Source organism: Sylvia atricapilla, chromosome Z, assembly GCF_009819655.1.
Source record: "Sylvia atricapilla isolate bSylAtr1 chromosome Z, bSylAtr1.pri, whole genome shotgun sequence".
Lineage (NCBI taxonomy): Eukaryota > Metazoa > Chordata > Aves > Passeriformes > Sylviidae > Sylvia > Sylvia atricapilla.
In genome coordinates, this window is record NC_089174.1 from 85,742,124 (window position 1) to 85,758,314 (window position 16,191).

Genomic DNA, 16,191 nt, shown 5'->3' on the forward strand with positions numbered 1-16,191 from the left:
GGGGGAAGATCAGCAGTGAATGTCATGGTGGGAATCTGTCACAGACCACCCAGCCAGGTTGAACAGACAGATGAGGCATTCTGCAAGTGGCTGGCAGAAGTCTCATGGTTGCCCTTTTAGGTGTGTAAGAGTTCAGCTTGCTAAATGTCTGCTAGAAATAGAACACAGCAGAGAGGAAGCAGACCAGGGGGTTCTTTGAGAAGGTAACTTCTTGGCACAACTGCTGAAAGAGTCTACCAGAGGAGATGCCCTGCTAGATCTGGTTTTTTGTATGTGCTCATTTTGGCAGGGGTAGAGTTAACTTTTTCCATAATGGCTGGCATGGGGTTGTGTTTTGGATTAGTGCTGAACACAGGGTTGATAATACAGAGATGTTTTTGTTACTGCAGAGCAGGTCTTGCACAGAGCCAAGGCCTTTTCTGCTTTTGGTACTGCCACACTGGGGAGGGGACTGGGGGTGCCTGGGAGGAGACACAGCCAGGACAGGTGACACCAACTGATCAAAGGGATATATAAGACCATATAGCATCATGGCTTAAAATGCAAGTGGTTCTCCATGGATTGTGTGCATGGCTTTTGCTTTTGCTATTTAACTGTCCTCATCTCAGCCCACAAGTTTTCTGGGATTTACCCTTCCAATTCTCTCCCTGATCCCACTGGTGGGGGAGTGAGCAGGTGGCTGCCTGGGGCTTGGCTGCTAGCTGGGCTTAAACCATGACATTGAGCAAAGAAGGACTTGTGGGTGATGCAGTGGTTGGTGGCTGTCTTGGGCAGAGAGACCATGAAATAACAGAGTTTTCAGTACCAGTGGATTAAGGAGGGGCACCAGCAAGATTTCCACCTTGGACTTCCATCTAGCAGACTTTGGCCTGCTTAGGACATTGATTGATAGATTCTTAGATTGATAGAGTCTTTTTGCAGTCAGTCCTGAAGGACAAAGGACTCCAGGAGGGCTGGATGTGCTTTAAAAAGGAATTATAAAATATTCAGGATCAGGCTGTCTCTGTGTCTAGAAAGACAAGTCATCAGGAAAAAAGACCAGCCTCATTAAAGAGAATTTGGGGGAAAAAAAGAAAATCTATCTTCTCTGTAAGGAGGGTCAGTTAACTTAAGAGGACTGTAATGTTGCAAGATCATGTAGGGAGAAGATTAGAAGGTCCTACTAGAACTTGATTTAAGACAGCAAAAATAGCTTGTACAAATACAGTGATAGCAAAAGGAGGGTCAGGGAGTATTTTCAAGTGTGGAATGCTAGTGTACTGAGTGACAAGGCATGAGGAAAAGGCAGAGGTACTTAATGCCTTCTTTCCTTGGTCTTTAGTATCATTCCCTCTTGTCCTTGGGATACCCATCTCGAGAAATTACCAGAGCTGGAAATTGGTCATAGGAAGATGAGTGAAGCCCCATAATCCAGAAGGAAATGGTCAGTGACCTGCTGTGCCCGTTAGACACTCGCAAGTCTGTGGGTCCTAGTGAGATCCACCCCAGACTAATGAGGCAACTGGTAAAACAACTTGCCAAACCACTCTCAGTTATCTACCAGCAGTCCTGGTTACTGTAAAAGTTTCAGAAGACTGAAATTAGCAAATGTAATGCTCATCTGCAAGAAGGGTTGGAAGGGTGATCCTGGGAACTACAGGGCTGTCACTGTCTGTCTTACCTCAGTTCTGGGAAAGGCTATGGAAGCCCATTACATGGCACGTGCAGGGAAACCAAGGAATCAAGCTCAGCAAACATGGATTTTAAAAAGGCAGGTCCTGCTTGACCAACCTGATCTCCTTCTATGACAAAATTACTTGCTTAGTAGATGAGGGGAAGGCTGTGTATGTTGTCTATCTAGACTTAAGTAAAAGAACTTTTCACCATCTCTCACAGAATCCTCCTATAAAAACTCTCATGGCTTGGATGTGTGGACTCTTCCATAGGTAAAAAACTACCAGGACGGCCGGGCCCAAGAAGTGGTGGTGAATGGAACTAAATCAAGCTGGTGGCCAGTCAGCAATGGTGTTCCCCAGGGCTCTTTTTGGGGGTGGTCATGTTTAACATCTTTATCAATTATCTGGGTGTTGCAGTTGAGTGTCCCCTCACTCATTTTTCAGGTGACACCAGTCTGGGTGGGAGTGTTGATGTGCTGGAGGGCAGGAGGGCTCTGCAGAGGGATCTGCACATCTGGATCATGGGCTGAGGCCAGTGGTGGGAGGTTCAACAAGGGCCAGGGCTGGGTCCTGCCCTTGGCTCACAACAGCCCCAGGCAGGGCCACAGGCTGGGGCAGAGGGGCTGGAAAGCTGCCCACAGGAAAAGGAGCTGGGGCTGCTGGTGACAGTGACTGAACAGGAGCCAGCAGTGCCCAGGGGGCCAAGAAGGCCAATGGCATCCTGGCCTGGACCAGCAATGGTGTGGGCAGCAGGAGCAGGGCAGGGATTGTCCCCCTGTGCTGGGCACTGCTGAGGCTGCACCTCAAATCCTGTGTTCAGTCCTGGGCCCCTCACTCTAAAAAGGACATTGAGGTGCTGAACTGTATCCAGAGAAGGGCAGCACAGCTCTTGAAAGCTTTAGAATATCTCACATGAGGAATACCTGTCAGAGCTGCGTTTGTTTAGTCTTGAGGAGGCTCAGGGTGGACCACACTGCCCTCTACTACTGCCTGAAGGGAGGCTGCAGTGAGGTGAGGGTTGATCTCTTATGCTGTGCTTGCAGTGAGAGGACAGGAGGAAATGCACTGAAGCTGAGATAGGAGGAATTCTAGTATCAGAATTTTTTTCTCTCTTAGGATGGTCAGAGATTGGAACAGTTTGCCCACAGAGGTGGTGGACTGTCCCTGGAGGTGTCCAAGAGGCATCTGGGTGTGGTGATGTGGTTTGGAGCTTTATGGGTGACAGGGGTAGTGCTGAGGGGACAGTTGGACTGGGTGATCTTGGAGGTCTTTTCTAACCTCGACAATTCCCCAACTCTTTAGCTGCTCTTTCACTGGTGTAGCTGTAGTCTTGTAAGGTAAGATGCAATGCAGGGACTGATACTGTACTGTACTAAGCTTCTGGTCTTTATTTGAAATTAAAGAATAGACAATGAGTGGACCATAATTTATGGCTGAACATCCTGAGAAAATTAAGCTCTAGGGTCACGGCTCTTCCACCTTTACCACAGTTTTGTGTGAAATACCTGCTTTAATCTTGGTATCCAATTGTTATTTTGATATTCTGGCATCTATTATTTGGTGGGTCCTCCCTGTTATATTAAAATGCAGCATTTCTTTATATGAAATATAATATGAAAAATATACAGTGCCTGCAACACATATTAAGAGACCCATAGAATATGTGAATGGGTAAGATTAGGCCTTCAACCATGTTTTGTGAAATTGTCAAAAAATCTAACACACTAGCATATTGCAGATATTTTCAGCAAAAATTGCAGAAGTAAGTTCTGCTGGTACCAAACTGACACCACTAATTAGTGGTGGCCAAAGTCTGCATGCCTCTCAATGTTAGCTGTTAACTATGTAAATCTATAATGGGGAATTACTGTTAACAGTGAAATGAATAAGTACATTACAGTCTCTATTTATGGGAATATCACAGTGGAACTCAGTGGAACTGACACTTCCTAGGTGACCCTGCCTTGGCAGGGTGGGCTAGATTAGATGATCTTCAGAGGTTCTTTCCAACCCTACCAGTTCTGTGATTCAAAATACTTGGGTTTTTTGCCATCTGAGACATACTTCTTACTTAGCTCTGTTGTTAAATAAAAAAAAAGTGGTCTTTTTTCAAAGGTGTAAGTGCAATAATTTTTCTCTCAAAATCAACAGTAAAACAGTCCAAAATATCTAGCTATATAAAAACTGATGCCACTCAGATATGTTTGTAACAAGAAAACAAATTTATTGATTTTAAAAGACAAGACACAATTTTGTTTTGAAAAACACAAGAAAGCTAGCCTGAGTTCAAGTCTGAAATATTCAGAAAAATCCTACTGTCTTTAGTATGTTCCAGTCATTTTTTTATACAACACACTAAAAGTTAATATATATTTTTATAATTATAAAAGGTCCCCAGTTATTGTACAGTACACAATACAAATTGCCAACAAACTATTATTTAGCTCCTGCCAGTTTTGAGAGGACATTATATACTAAAAGATTTAGCATTTGTCACAAAAATCACATCAGGAAATACGTATTTACAAAATCAAATACATTATACAAAAAAAACCATCACGTTATTCTGTAAAGATGTCTTCTTTAAATAATTAAAAAGTATATTCAACGGTAGCCCAAAAACTGGAAAAGAACATTACGTTATCTCACACATACAATCTACAAAAAGTTGCTTACCTCATTTACATAATATATTCAGTCAACTGGAAAATAAAGAGTTTGAATATGTCCTAGTGTTATGATGTTTCTGTGCTGTGGGACTGGATAATGTAATCTGCCACTTACTAAGTGAAATTTAAATGATGGCACTTAAAAAAAATACAGTATAAAATAAATGCAACAAGGGAAGTTTCCTAGAAGGTAAGAAAGCCCTGAGTGATGATAAAATTACTGATTGGTAGCTCTAGAATTAACCTAATTAAAGTTTACCACCTCAGGCACAATTTTCCAAGTTTTTGAAAGGCACTCAAAGTTTCTTTAACAGCCTCATTGGTTATTAACTGTAAATCCAAATTTTCAGTGGGTATGAGTGGAAATGGGCAACTTGCTTTGGTACAAAGTGATATTTTCCCAACATATTTTAAATTGCTTAACTGGGTTACTTTAAGATGGGTATTTAATGTTTAAATACAAGGCAGTCACTTTAATATTGTATGGAAGGAAACTTTACTTGGGAAACCCATTAAATATTCTTTGTGTAAAAAGCTTTTGCTGGTATCAGTGAGTCAAGAAGAATTGAACTGAGTTCCTGTTAAAAACCAATCCATTCAAGGTTGTTCCTCTGAAGTCTGATTTTCTCTTAAAATGACATTTATTTTTTCAGAGTAAAATTAATCTAGAACTGAAAATTCCTGTAAGATGTTTGCACCATAACCAAGAAAGTGCTTAAGAACATACAAAGAACAGCTTCCTGAATTAGTGTTAAGTGAGGCTCATTTGATGCCCAGAGGCTTTTTCTGGGCCTTGTTCTCTACAGTGAATTTCAGCCTTAATGAGAAATCTCCAAGAACAATTCTTACCAAATATTTAACTACTCAGGGCTTCCAATCCCAAAATGCCAATTTATTTTTTTCAACAGGAAAAGGAGAAAAAAAATCAGAATAAAACAAGAGTTAAAATGATCGTTTTCAAACTAAGGCATATTTTACTTCAAACAAACACTAGGCAGTCACTTTGTAAGTGGCTTTTACTATTTCTTAGTTAAACTGGTAAATTAAACTCAGGTCTACTGGCACATAAAATCACTAGCAGCAATGATCAAGGCATGCAAACTCAGAAGCATTTACAGTAAATTATGAATAAAAAAAGTTGTTAAATTAAAACCCTTTGAGTATTGCATTTATGTTAATTAATTATGCATTAATTTGCATTAACTGACTAAAAATGTTTACAACTTACTTGCACTATACTACTGACGTAATTCCCTTCAATAACTTTAAATGATACCCTTTTTCTTTGCCCTCAGCTAGACTTAAATAAGTACAGCTGCTTTAGTGTTTGCTGACTTTCTTGATATTGCAAGAAACCAGTAGAAAATGTACTGTATTCTCACTTAGTAAGGTGGCATTAGTATCTCTAAGTTAAAAGAATCATTACTTGCTGCTACAACGCGTTCCCTTGTTCCTGTAAGCAGTAATTGTAAGAACAAAGGGGCTTTTAAAAATATTTGCTCGTGCAATTTCTAGGTTGCTTTTAAAATTCTGACATTCAATAAGGGCCATCCAAACTGCACCCTTGTATGTGAAATTTAATAAAATACCTTCATCTTCTAGCTAGTCATTATTGCAGTGACTGAGTTTTAAAAGGAATATTATCATAATTGTGCACTTTTTGTTCCTGTTTCTCACAAACACTGCCAAAAATTCAAATGCAAACACATCAAATATTCTGCAAAATTTATTATTACTAAACCTTCTTTTAGTCCTAAAGATTTCTCTTTTACAGTACCAGAGTATTCCAACACTAATCTATCTCAGGAAACTTTCAAAATAGCTGAATATATTTTCTAAACCTTTATCTTCTAAAGGCATCTTAAAGTAGACAACTTCTTATATGTAGAATCATGTTTGATTTTCTTTGTATATATATGCAGTTACAAAAACCAGGGAGCTGTAGTACTGTTTTATATTACACAGTACATATCAATGGCAACAAATATTTTGCCTACATCTACTGAGCCCCCTATTAATACAAAAAATCCCCATATTGTATGCAAGTATTTACTTTAGACATAATTAAAAAAAATGACAACACTATAAGCTATTTCAAAGTATATGCTCAGTGGACTAGTTAAATTATCTAAAAATCTTTGTTCCCATCATGTTACTTACAATGCTCAAAGGGTTAATGCAAGGCATTATATCAAATTAATTTTCTAATACTAGAACTAAGCACTGTGTTTATGCTTCTATTCCAGTTTTTATTGTCAGTGTTAAATCACCAAACAAATTAGCAGAGATACTAGAATTCCATTTATCAATTTGCATTAAACTGTTTACAAAGAGCATGTCCTGTTAGTGTGACAAGGGCCCAATTTTCAGAAATTCACCTTGCTCTCTCAAATTTGTACTTTAAACTCTGAAATTATTGTGGTGTAGTTATATTACTAATAAATCTGGGTTTTTTGTCAGCACATTTATGGCTCTCAGTGGTTGTTTTTGTTTTGTAAAAGCAATCTGAATTAAATTGGATTGCAGTGCATCTAACATGCTTGTTTGTTTTTTTTTCTAAGCAGTGCAGATGTCAATGATGAGAATGATAAAGATATCAGATCATTTCTCCTAGGGAAAACAAGGTAAAACAAAAAGTGTTTCAGATATTTAAAAATACCTCGCTTTAAATTAAATTTGTACATAGACCTATGCATTCCTGAATGACAGAACATTATTTTCTCACTTTTTTGAACTAAAGGCAGTAATGCTGTAAATCATCATTTCATAGGCAAATAATTTAACATCTATTTTCCAAATTTTTATGGAACTTTTAGAAAATGAAGGTGCTTAGAGCATGCTACAGTACAAGTGGAAAAACCTGAAAAAAAAGAAAAAACCCACATGTTTTAAAACCAATTTAGCACAAGATGAAAATGTAATAAAACACTTTAACAAACAGAAAACTTTTGAAAATTGGGCCCTGTGCTTTGAAAAGTCCAACAAGACCTCTTCCCCCACACTGTTCACTGTGCTATTTTGTGCTAATGGGGGAAATGCCTCTAAAATAATTATTCTGGATTCCATTTCAAGATTAGATCAAACACATAAATCATGTCAACTCTCATAATGTCTACCCTGTGGGCTGCACCTCTCCAGACCACTGACAGCAGAGTTCAGAGCTGGTGTGGCAGGGCAGCCCCACGTTACAGAATACACACTGAGGTATCTGCAAATCTCTACTTCAACCACTACTAAAACCCAGCTATCAAACAGCAAGAGTGTGCAAAATGTTTTATCTAAGTGTTTGATTGAAATGTCAGTTAAAAAAACACAAAAATGAAAGACCCCCAAAACTCCTAAGTTTATAACACAGTAAGATAGTTGCTCCAAAAAAATCTCATAAAATCTTTAGAATTTAAGCGCAAGAATACAGACTCCAGTCAGTTTTCTGAACCTGAACAAAGTTCCAATTTGTCTTGATAATTGATTGTTTTTAGAAGCTAGGAAATGCATTCCATTTTCTTGTATGCAGATTTTTGTTCAGTTTTGTTTTTCACTTTATGACAGTTAAGAACTGAGTGGAGTGGAGAGCTAAATAATGAAAGATACTCAAGTCTCACCATATTTAGCAAGCTAGATTTACCTTTTACAATTGTACTCTTTTCTCAGCAACAATAAATTCAACATTAAACCAAGAAAGAATACTAATAAGAAAACACAAACAAACACAAAATTTAAAACAACTACTACAGTATTAAAAAAAGCTAAAAATGAAAAAAAAAAAGTTGAATTATTTCACTTTATTTTACTTGTAAACATCTTATAATGCACAATGAAGGGGAGTAAATATTTATCACAGCTTAGTTTTAGCATTTTTGGTGAAGGATACAGATGTGCTGATTTCTAAGAAAAAATCAGGACACACTGAGTGATATATGTGACAACAAAATCTATAATGAGATTAAGTGCATTTATGAGTTTAGAAGTAATGAATATAAACCTCACTTTTACTTTTTACTGAGGCAAAAGCTACTGACATTAGTAGGAATTATGCCTACACAGAATGAGCTGGATGGGTTCGCAATTCTGCAAAGGGATTAAAATTTATTTTTGTGCACCAATAATGTTAGGACATTTTAGTTTATGTGCAGCTGTATTTGGAGCATATGTAAACTCTAGCAACAAACTTGTTTGCTATAAATACACTTCCATTTTACATGCTCTTCTCCCATTTGGTATATATGACTTTGAAGTCATTTTCAGACACACTAGATAAACGAGAATAAAAGAATCAGAATTTTTTTATACAGTTTTTCCTGTAAAGTTGATATTTCTGTGTTCTCATTCACTTTTTGGCGCTTTTTTTTCTTATTTAATTCCACTACTTTAGTGTATCAAATTCATGTGTCTGCATGATGAAATGTCTGTGAAGAAAAACTTGCGTTCTTTAATGTCAATTAATATGGTCTCTATAAACTGATACTATTTAACCGTTAAAATGTTATATCTGGCTGATACACCACAAAATATAGAAATTGAAAACATGCACTGCATTATGTACCTGCTCATTTATTTCTTTTTAGTTTTTAAAATTAAAAGTAGGCAAGGGCTTAGAAAATATATAATCATGCTTGGGACTATGGTCAATCTATTCTGACATTTGAAGTTGGTATTAAAGCTAGTTTTGCTTTCCAAATTCCCAAGCAAATTTTATTTCTATTAAAGTGAAATCCAGCTAGAAACAAGAAAAAATAGGTCTATTGTCATTCTAAGAGGGATATTAAAATCATTTAATAATAAAAAAATCCTTTTATACTTTTGAAGGCTGTGTAACCTGTCCTTACTTCTTAGGGAATTTGAAAATGACAGGCACACCTTGTTGAATGAATTTAAGAGTTAAGAATAACAAAAAGTACTAAGTCTTAGCTTCAGTTCTGTTTAAGGCACCATGTAATAGCCGAGGTACAATGATCCCTGATGTACATTCTTAAATGGCAATGGTCCATCTAGCCACCTATTCAAATTCTACACAATTGGGAATAAGTACAAGTGAGGTGTGCCAGTTACACTGCCTTGTCTAATTTTTTGTAAAAATTTAAATCCACTTTAACAACAAGGAAATGCTTTTGAAAGGAAAATGATGCAGGTTGCTACATTCCTTGCATTCTATAAATCACCTTTTCTAAGAGCAGCAGATTGAACCACTAGTAGGAAAAGACCTGGAATAGAAGAAAGTCATCCAAATGGAATGTTTTCCTGTATGTCCAGTTCAGCATAAGTAGCACATACACTTAAAATTAACAATAATCAAGTCACTTCCATTTTAGCTTCAGTTTCTAACAACTACAGTGCCACTGAACAATCAAAAGCATCTGTTCAGTGGTCTCACATATAGAATCAGTAGTCTTCAAAACAGAGGAACTGGTATGCAAATAATATCTGAAACTGTTGATTTTAAATGAAGCTTGCATTGTTTACATCATGTTGAGATAATTAGGTACATTTATGCCATACAGATTATCACATTCTAATACAACTCCATCATTTAAACAGCTTCTTCCTCACAGGAAGAAACTAGGAGATCTTCTCAACCCTCCAGCATTATTACAAAAAAATCCCCCTGAATACTCACAATTTTATCAAAATAGTGTCTTCTCGTAGTACGATGAAAAGCACCTTTAATAACAAATTTGATACATCTGCTGTCAAATAAGTATGCCTCCAGTGTAAATCAAAGAAAATAGTTCTTTTGATATTTCACAGAAGTGCATCTAATTGAAAAACCTATCTATATGAAATCATCATAATAACTAATAATTAACATTAAAATATTTTTTAAACTATGAAAAAAATTAAATTATTATACGAGGACAAAACATTAACATTAAACTTTGCAAAAATCTTCTTTGCATTTGATACAAAGAAACCTCTTCATATTAAGTGGCCGATATGAAATGATTTTCTTTACAAAAATTTTTTTTGTTTCTAAGCAGGCCTGGCAAATTACGTACACCCATTCCATTTAACAACTCCAACAAAATAGTGATCAGAAAAGTTACATTTGACAACAGTCAACCTTCAGACTTATTCTCTTTTTTTTTTTTTTTTTTTTTTTTTTTTCTTTTTCATGTTAAAACTAAACAGCTAATGCAATGGGGTGTGTGTTGGAGGCCAGGAGAGGTTTCACATTAGACCGCAGTGTATGTATTTCCAGTAGCACTGCACTGTCTGATAGTCTGAGTAGTTGCAACAATGTGCTCATTATGAATTGGGTTCAGGAGGTTCTGCTGTACTCCACTCTCGAGCACTGGCTGCATGCAGCCCACCTGGAATGCCTGGTTTAGCTCAGTTTTCTCCCTCTTAGCTTGTGGCTCTCCACTTTCATCCAGCTCTTCATCTATTTCACTCTCAACTTCGCTGCCCTCATCTGCACAAACAAACCAGCATGTAACTACCACAAAGAGAGAAGTCTCTAACACAAAACTCTTTATTTTGCAAGCAATAGTTGAAATACAGGGGAGCAATCTGATAAAGTGCAAACTGAAAATTAAAATTTTAATGGAAAGAAGTCAGCTGTTACCTCATATAGATAAACAGATTCAGGTTTGGTCACTTGGGCTACACACTTCTGATGTGGGAAAAAACAGCTGCAATCTCAAAAGGTCTAACAAACAACGTTAACGTTATATTGGAAAATTCCTCACTTCCTAAACATGATGAACAAGAATTGTTAGTTTTAGGTACAGATAGGGAAACTGAGGTGAGGAGAGCTGTGGTCACTTGACCCCAAATTTTGACAAACATTCTTGCACTCACTAGTTGAGTGTTCTGAGGTCACCCCAAATCACTCAAGTAGTCAGTATAAAAATGTATGTCAAAATAGGGCATGAAGAGAATGTAAGGAACTAATTTCTCCCTGACTACTTGTGTACAATTCTGCTTCTTGACTTAGCAAAACACCCACTACAGTTAAATATCCCTGAGCATACTCATGTCTTTCCTTGCACAGCTGTTACTCTCCTCCACCCTATTAGATATAACAAAATTTGCATAAAAATTGGAATATTTCTTTGCGACAATAATAAACATCTTTAAAATATTCTTACTGTAAAACAAACCTACAATATCCCAGTCATTACTACATGTGGCATATTACATACATAGCTATTGTATTATATCAATGTATCCATACAGCATATACATGTACTTTAAAGGATGATACAGCTCTATATTCTGTTTGACTGTTATTCTGTTATTCTGTTAAACTATATTCTGTTTTTAAAACATAAGGATTTATTTTGCTCAGAGACACATTAGCTCTACACGGGAGATATCTACCCTGGAGATACTAAAATGCTTACCTTTATCCATATTTCCAGGGGACACAGCATTTAAATCACCAAACTGTAAAATAAACAATAAAGAAATGGACACAGACTTAAGCAAATGTGGACTTAGAATATCTATGACATAGGAAATCTGTGCTCGACTGGTTTTATGGTTGCATTCATTCAAATGCATGATCTTAGCTGCAGCCACATCCACAGCAGAGTTATTTCCCATTCCATTTCAGTCTTGTGCTTATTAAGACAATTATCACTAAGTAAACCCTCAAAAATTAGAATGGAGAAGTATAACCTTTTTTAAAGATTGCTTCCTCAGGGTCTTGGTCATTTGAAGTGATCTATTTCTGTGTTTTATAAAGCCATAAATTATATTGGATATTCATTCTGAACTGCCAATATTATAACAAAAAAACTTGCTTTAAAATTTCCCAGGCACCAGTTTAATCGTGCTGGAACAAAAAATTAAGTATGTCATGGTGTTTTTAATCTACCTGTGAGGCAAATGAAAGGCACTGGTTTACTGGAAAGGTTTATAACCTGATAAGTGATTCACATTAAAATCCAGATCTTTTAATAGAAGCTGCATATAAGTTAGAAACCTTCTTCTCTTTCCTTCCTCCACTTCTCTTGTGTGAAATTTGGAAGATCAAAATGCTACCAATGGGTATCAAATGAAAAGCACGTTGTTCAGCTAGATACATTTCTAACCACAAATGATGATACCAGTCTTTTCCAGAATTTTGCCAACACCTGTGTGTCCAAGGGTGGAAGAAGAGGAAGGGAGAAGCAGGAGAGTACTTTTCTCAGCTGAAACCAGTATATACTGTTTTACAGTGCTTGTTGGACTGTAATCTTCCTCATTTTATTTCAGCCACTGAATACACAGAAACATAAGAAGACATGCATTTCATGCATTACCTCCATTCTGCCCCTCACCTTCAAAAACTTTGCAATACTTACTTTCTCACAGTATTTCCATCTTCAGTCTCATAAACTTTTTACAAGTCCCTATGCTACATTTATATACAACATACAAAGTTTGCTGAGACAACAAGAATGCAGTAACTGCATACTTGTGTAGTACATTCTGCAAATGTAAGGCAAGAAATGCAAGAATATGTAGATTGATGGTGAGTCTTTCTACTAAGTAGAAACAGTATTTTTCTGAAACATGTCATGACACATGATATAAAATAATTTGACAAAGCAAGCTGAGACATTTTCCAACTTCTCTTGAGAGTATATAATATCTCTATAATATTTAATAAGTCTATCAATATATCTTGTGAGAAGAATGACAACTCAACTAGCAAAATTACCTGTAATTTATAGGTAACACAGAACATAATAAGAGTGACTCGCAAGTGTAAAAATGTAACAAATCTGTCCTATTAACAATGCAGCATATTTTCAAATATATCCATTTTCCAGCACCTTTGAAGCATTATTCTTTGGGAACAGTTCATGCTCTCCTTACTGTCTCACTCAAAATAAAAGGTCAGATGAACTATTGAAAAGAAGAGGTGTAAGAGAAACTTTGCTGTGCAGATGCCATAGCTGAGTATAAAAAATAGTTATAAATTGAGACTTTACATCTGCTTTTTAAACCAAGTCTTTGAAACAACTGTAAGAAAACCAAATGTGTTGCAAACCTCTGCATATGTCTGTGCTGGTATGTGAACAGGTCTGTACAAGCCACAATTCTGCATGTAAACCAGTCTCCTTATGTCAAAGAGGTTATACATTTGTGTGGGAATTATTTGTGCAAATGCATGTAAACAGATCCACAGAAGTAACATTCTCCTATTACTACACTTTTCTGTTTTCACATAAAATATTTGGGTCTCAAATAGTGGAAAATGCTTTTAGGTTCATCAGCTTTTTTCAAACTGTGCACATGAATCTGTGTGCAGATTCGTAAAAGAGCAAGTTCACTTAGAAATAATTTATTTTAAGAATTTAATGTGATTTCAGTACTCTAACAATGAACCAGTGAAACAAGTTTGAAGCCACTGCATGCGTTTGTTATTGCAGTCTATTGCAATACTGAGGACCATCTCACCATTCTACACACATGCTTAAAAATGTGCAAAAACCCCACTTTTTTTCTCCAACTTATCACTAAATCTACCAGTTTAGTCTCTTACACGTTATCTTACCTCTCCCATAACTGCAATAGGTGTCTCTCCTGTTGCCTGAGCAACACGATGCTCTACTAAGTAAAACATGTATTCATCGTAAAGCAAGCGGATCAGGTGAAAAGAGCCAAAGCTAGCGGCACTGCGCAAGGTTAAATCCCGAATCACCATTGAGCTATTTGAAAATAAAAAAATATATATATGTTTATGTACTGTATGCCACAGCCATTTAAACATTTATCCACGCAGACAGACATTTCACCTCAAAACCAATATTTTCAAAAGCAACAGCATCCTCAGATGTCTGATTTAAAGGGATGACCAGGAAAGGGGAATCATTTGCTTCTCTCCTTTCTCTGAAGGTACTGTTGGACACCATATAACAAATAACCAGACTGGTTTGGTTTTGGTATTGACCTATGCATAACTACCACTAACTGAGCAAGTGTAAAACTTAACTTGAAAGAAGCTTTGTTGAAAACATAAACAACTAAAATGGTAAGAAAATGATTTGATTTTAAATAAACTATTGCTTAAATAGTGTCTGTTGTGTCAATCTTTCTTTTTTAATTGCCAGAATTTACAAAGCTTTGAAACTTAAAATTCAAAAACAATAGACTTGTAGACACAAGTGTACATATTATATATTTTATCTTCATATCTTCAGCAAGCAGTTGCTACAATCAGGTTCGAGGAGCAAGGTTTACTCTGATAACTGTTTCAATAAGCAACTAACATGGAATGCTTGTCTTAATGTTCTTTTCATATAATAAACACAGCTTCTGCCTTTCTTACCTAATAAACATTGATGCTACAATGTTTAACTAAGTAATACTAAAAAGAGTGACTTAATAACTGCATAGTCATTTAACCAAAACAATTCATATTTTTCAAACTCTGGACAAAATTACACCTGCATTCATTTTCAGATGGCCTTTAAAACAATAAACAAAGGTCATTTAAGTCCCTGTCCATTTGCTGATAGTCCTGAGTACAAGGTTAATAACAGTTGTCCTCTGAAAAGAACCCCAGGTATTTCATGATGCACCAAGCCACTGTTTGATTTGTCAAATTCAGCACAATGCCCAATTCAGCAATTAACAGAATAGAATTAGAACGCTTTAAAATCTATAAAATGCTACCTGTAGAAAGACCATTTTAACAGAAACTGCCGTGCTGCTTTAGGAAAGCTGGGTCTTCCTTCATATGGTTTCAATGCTTGCATCATTACATTATCAAGCCAGGCAGCCCACTGCTCCAGAGTGCTCTGCTGTTGAAGAGTCATCTTGAAATCTGTTTCGAGTCTCTGAACCATGTTGTCATCACACTGGCACACCCAGGAAGCCTGCTCCTGTCACAGCACATGGCAGCTCTTCAATTGACAATACGTAAGCCAAAGCACACAATGCAATTGTACCTCAAAGGTTAAAGCTGCTCAATGGATGGAAGAGACAGGACCCACTTACTAGACAAACTAAGACATGGTTTTTATTTTACGTCTGTTGTAATCTTGTTGAAAACAAATAGGTGGGAAAAGTGTAGCATAAAAGAACAGACCTCAAATTAAGAAATTAGAACAAACAATGTTAACAACTAAAGTTTCCTGTTTCCCACATTCATTTGTGGAGAATGGCGAAAGGCTTCTACTTCTGTAATTTTTCTACTGAAATGCTTGTATCTTGTAATTTTTTTCTGGGGTTTCAGGCAGGGCAAGCAGGAAGAAGAGTCAAATGCAGGGGACTAAAGTAATAAAAGAAGCAATGAGAAATCAAGTGCAACATTCCTTTTTTTCTGAATAGATTAAGCTTAAAGACAAATCCTGTTACATCATCTTATAAAAGAAACTTTGTATGCAAACAAGGGTTGTTTGCTGACTCTAGACTCACTGATAGATTACACATTACTTAAAGCTGCACACAAGTGGAGAAACTCACTGTGCATACAGTAATCAGCAATTTAGTCAGTGTTACCAAGTTTAAATAAAGCTAACTGTTCAATTCAGAAAATGAGAAAAAAAAGACAGTTCAGTAACAGCAAGCCATTTCCATTTATATTCCAGTGGTCATGTGCCAAGTTAACATCTCATTCACAGACTCTGTACCCATGTCAACATATCACTGTACTTAATATTATACTTTTGGTCAAGATCCCTTGACTAGATTTCTGTTAAGTGTGTTAACAAATACATTAAACACTTGTTCACAACAAAGAGAAACAGAGCACTACCAGGAATCTGAAACCTTTCACTTTACTGGCCAAAAGGACAAAAGTTTTTTCCTCAGAGAAGCAAAAAAACCTGTAGAGAAATTAAGCTCAGTAAAAACATGAATTTATGCTCTATAGGTTCTAATCATACTAATCTACCCATTATTCAGGAGATCTTGTAAATTCAGGCAGCAGC

At 36.4% G+C, this 16,191-nt stretch overlaps 1 protein-coding gene across 1 annotated transcript in view; it reads right to left on the bottom strand.

The window, feature by feature from the left end:
• Positions 1 to 8,091: 8,091 nt before the first annotated feature.
• RFX3 (regulatory factor X3) overlaps positions 8,092 to 16,191 on the bottom strand; it is a 105,124-nt gene continuing 97,024 nt past the window's right edge. The window contains exons 14-17 of the mRNA XM_066338835.1: positions 14,933 to 15,141; positions 13,812 to 13,965; positions 11,668 to 11,710; positions 8,092 to 10,733 (exon numbers count right to left, since the gene is read on the bottom strand). Coding sequence (XP_066194932.1) covers positions 10,495 to 10,733; positions 11,668 to 11,710; positions 13,812 to 13,965; positions 14,933 to 15,141 — 645 coding nt within the window. The 3' untranslated portion in view covers positions 8,092 to 10,494. The remainder of the gene's footprint in view (positions 10,734 to 11,667; positions 11,711 to 13,811; positions 13,966 to 14,932; positions 15,142 to 16,191) is intronic.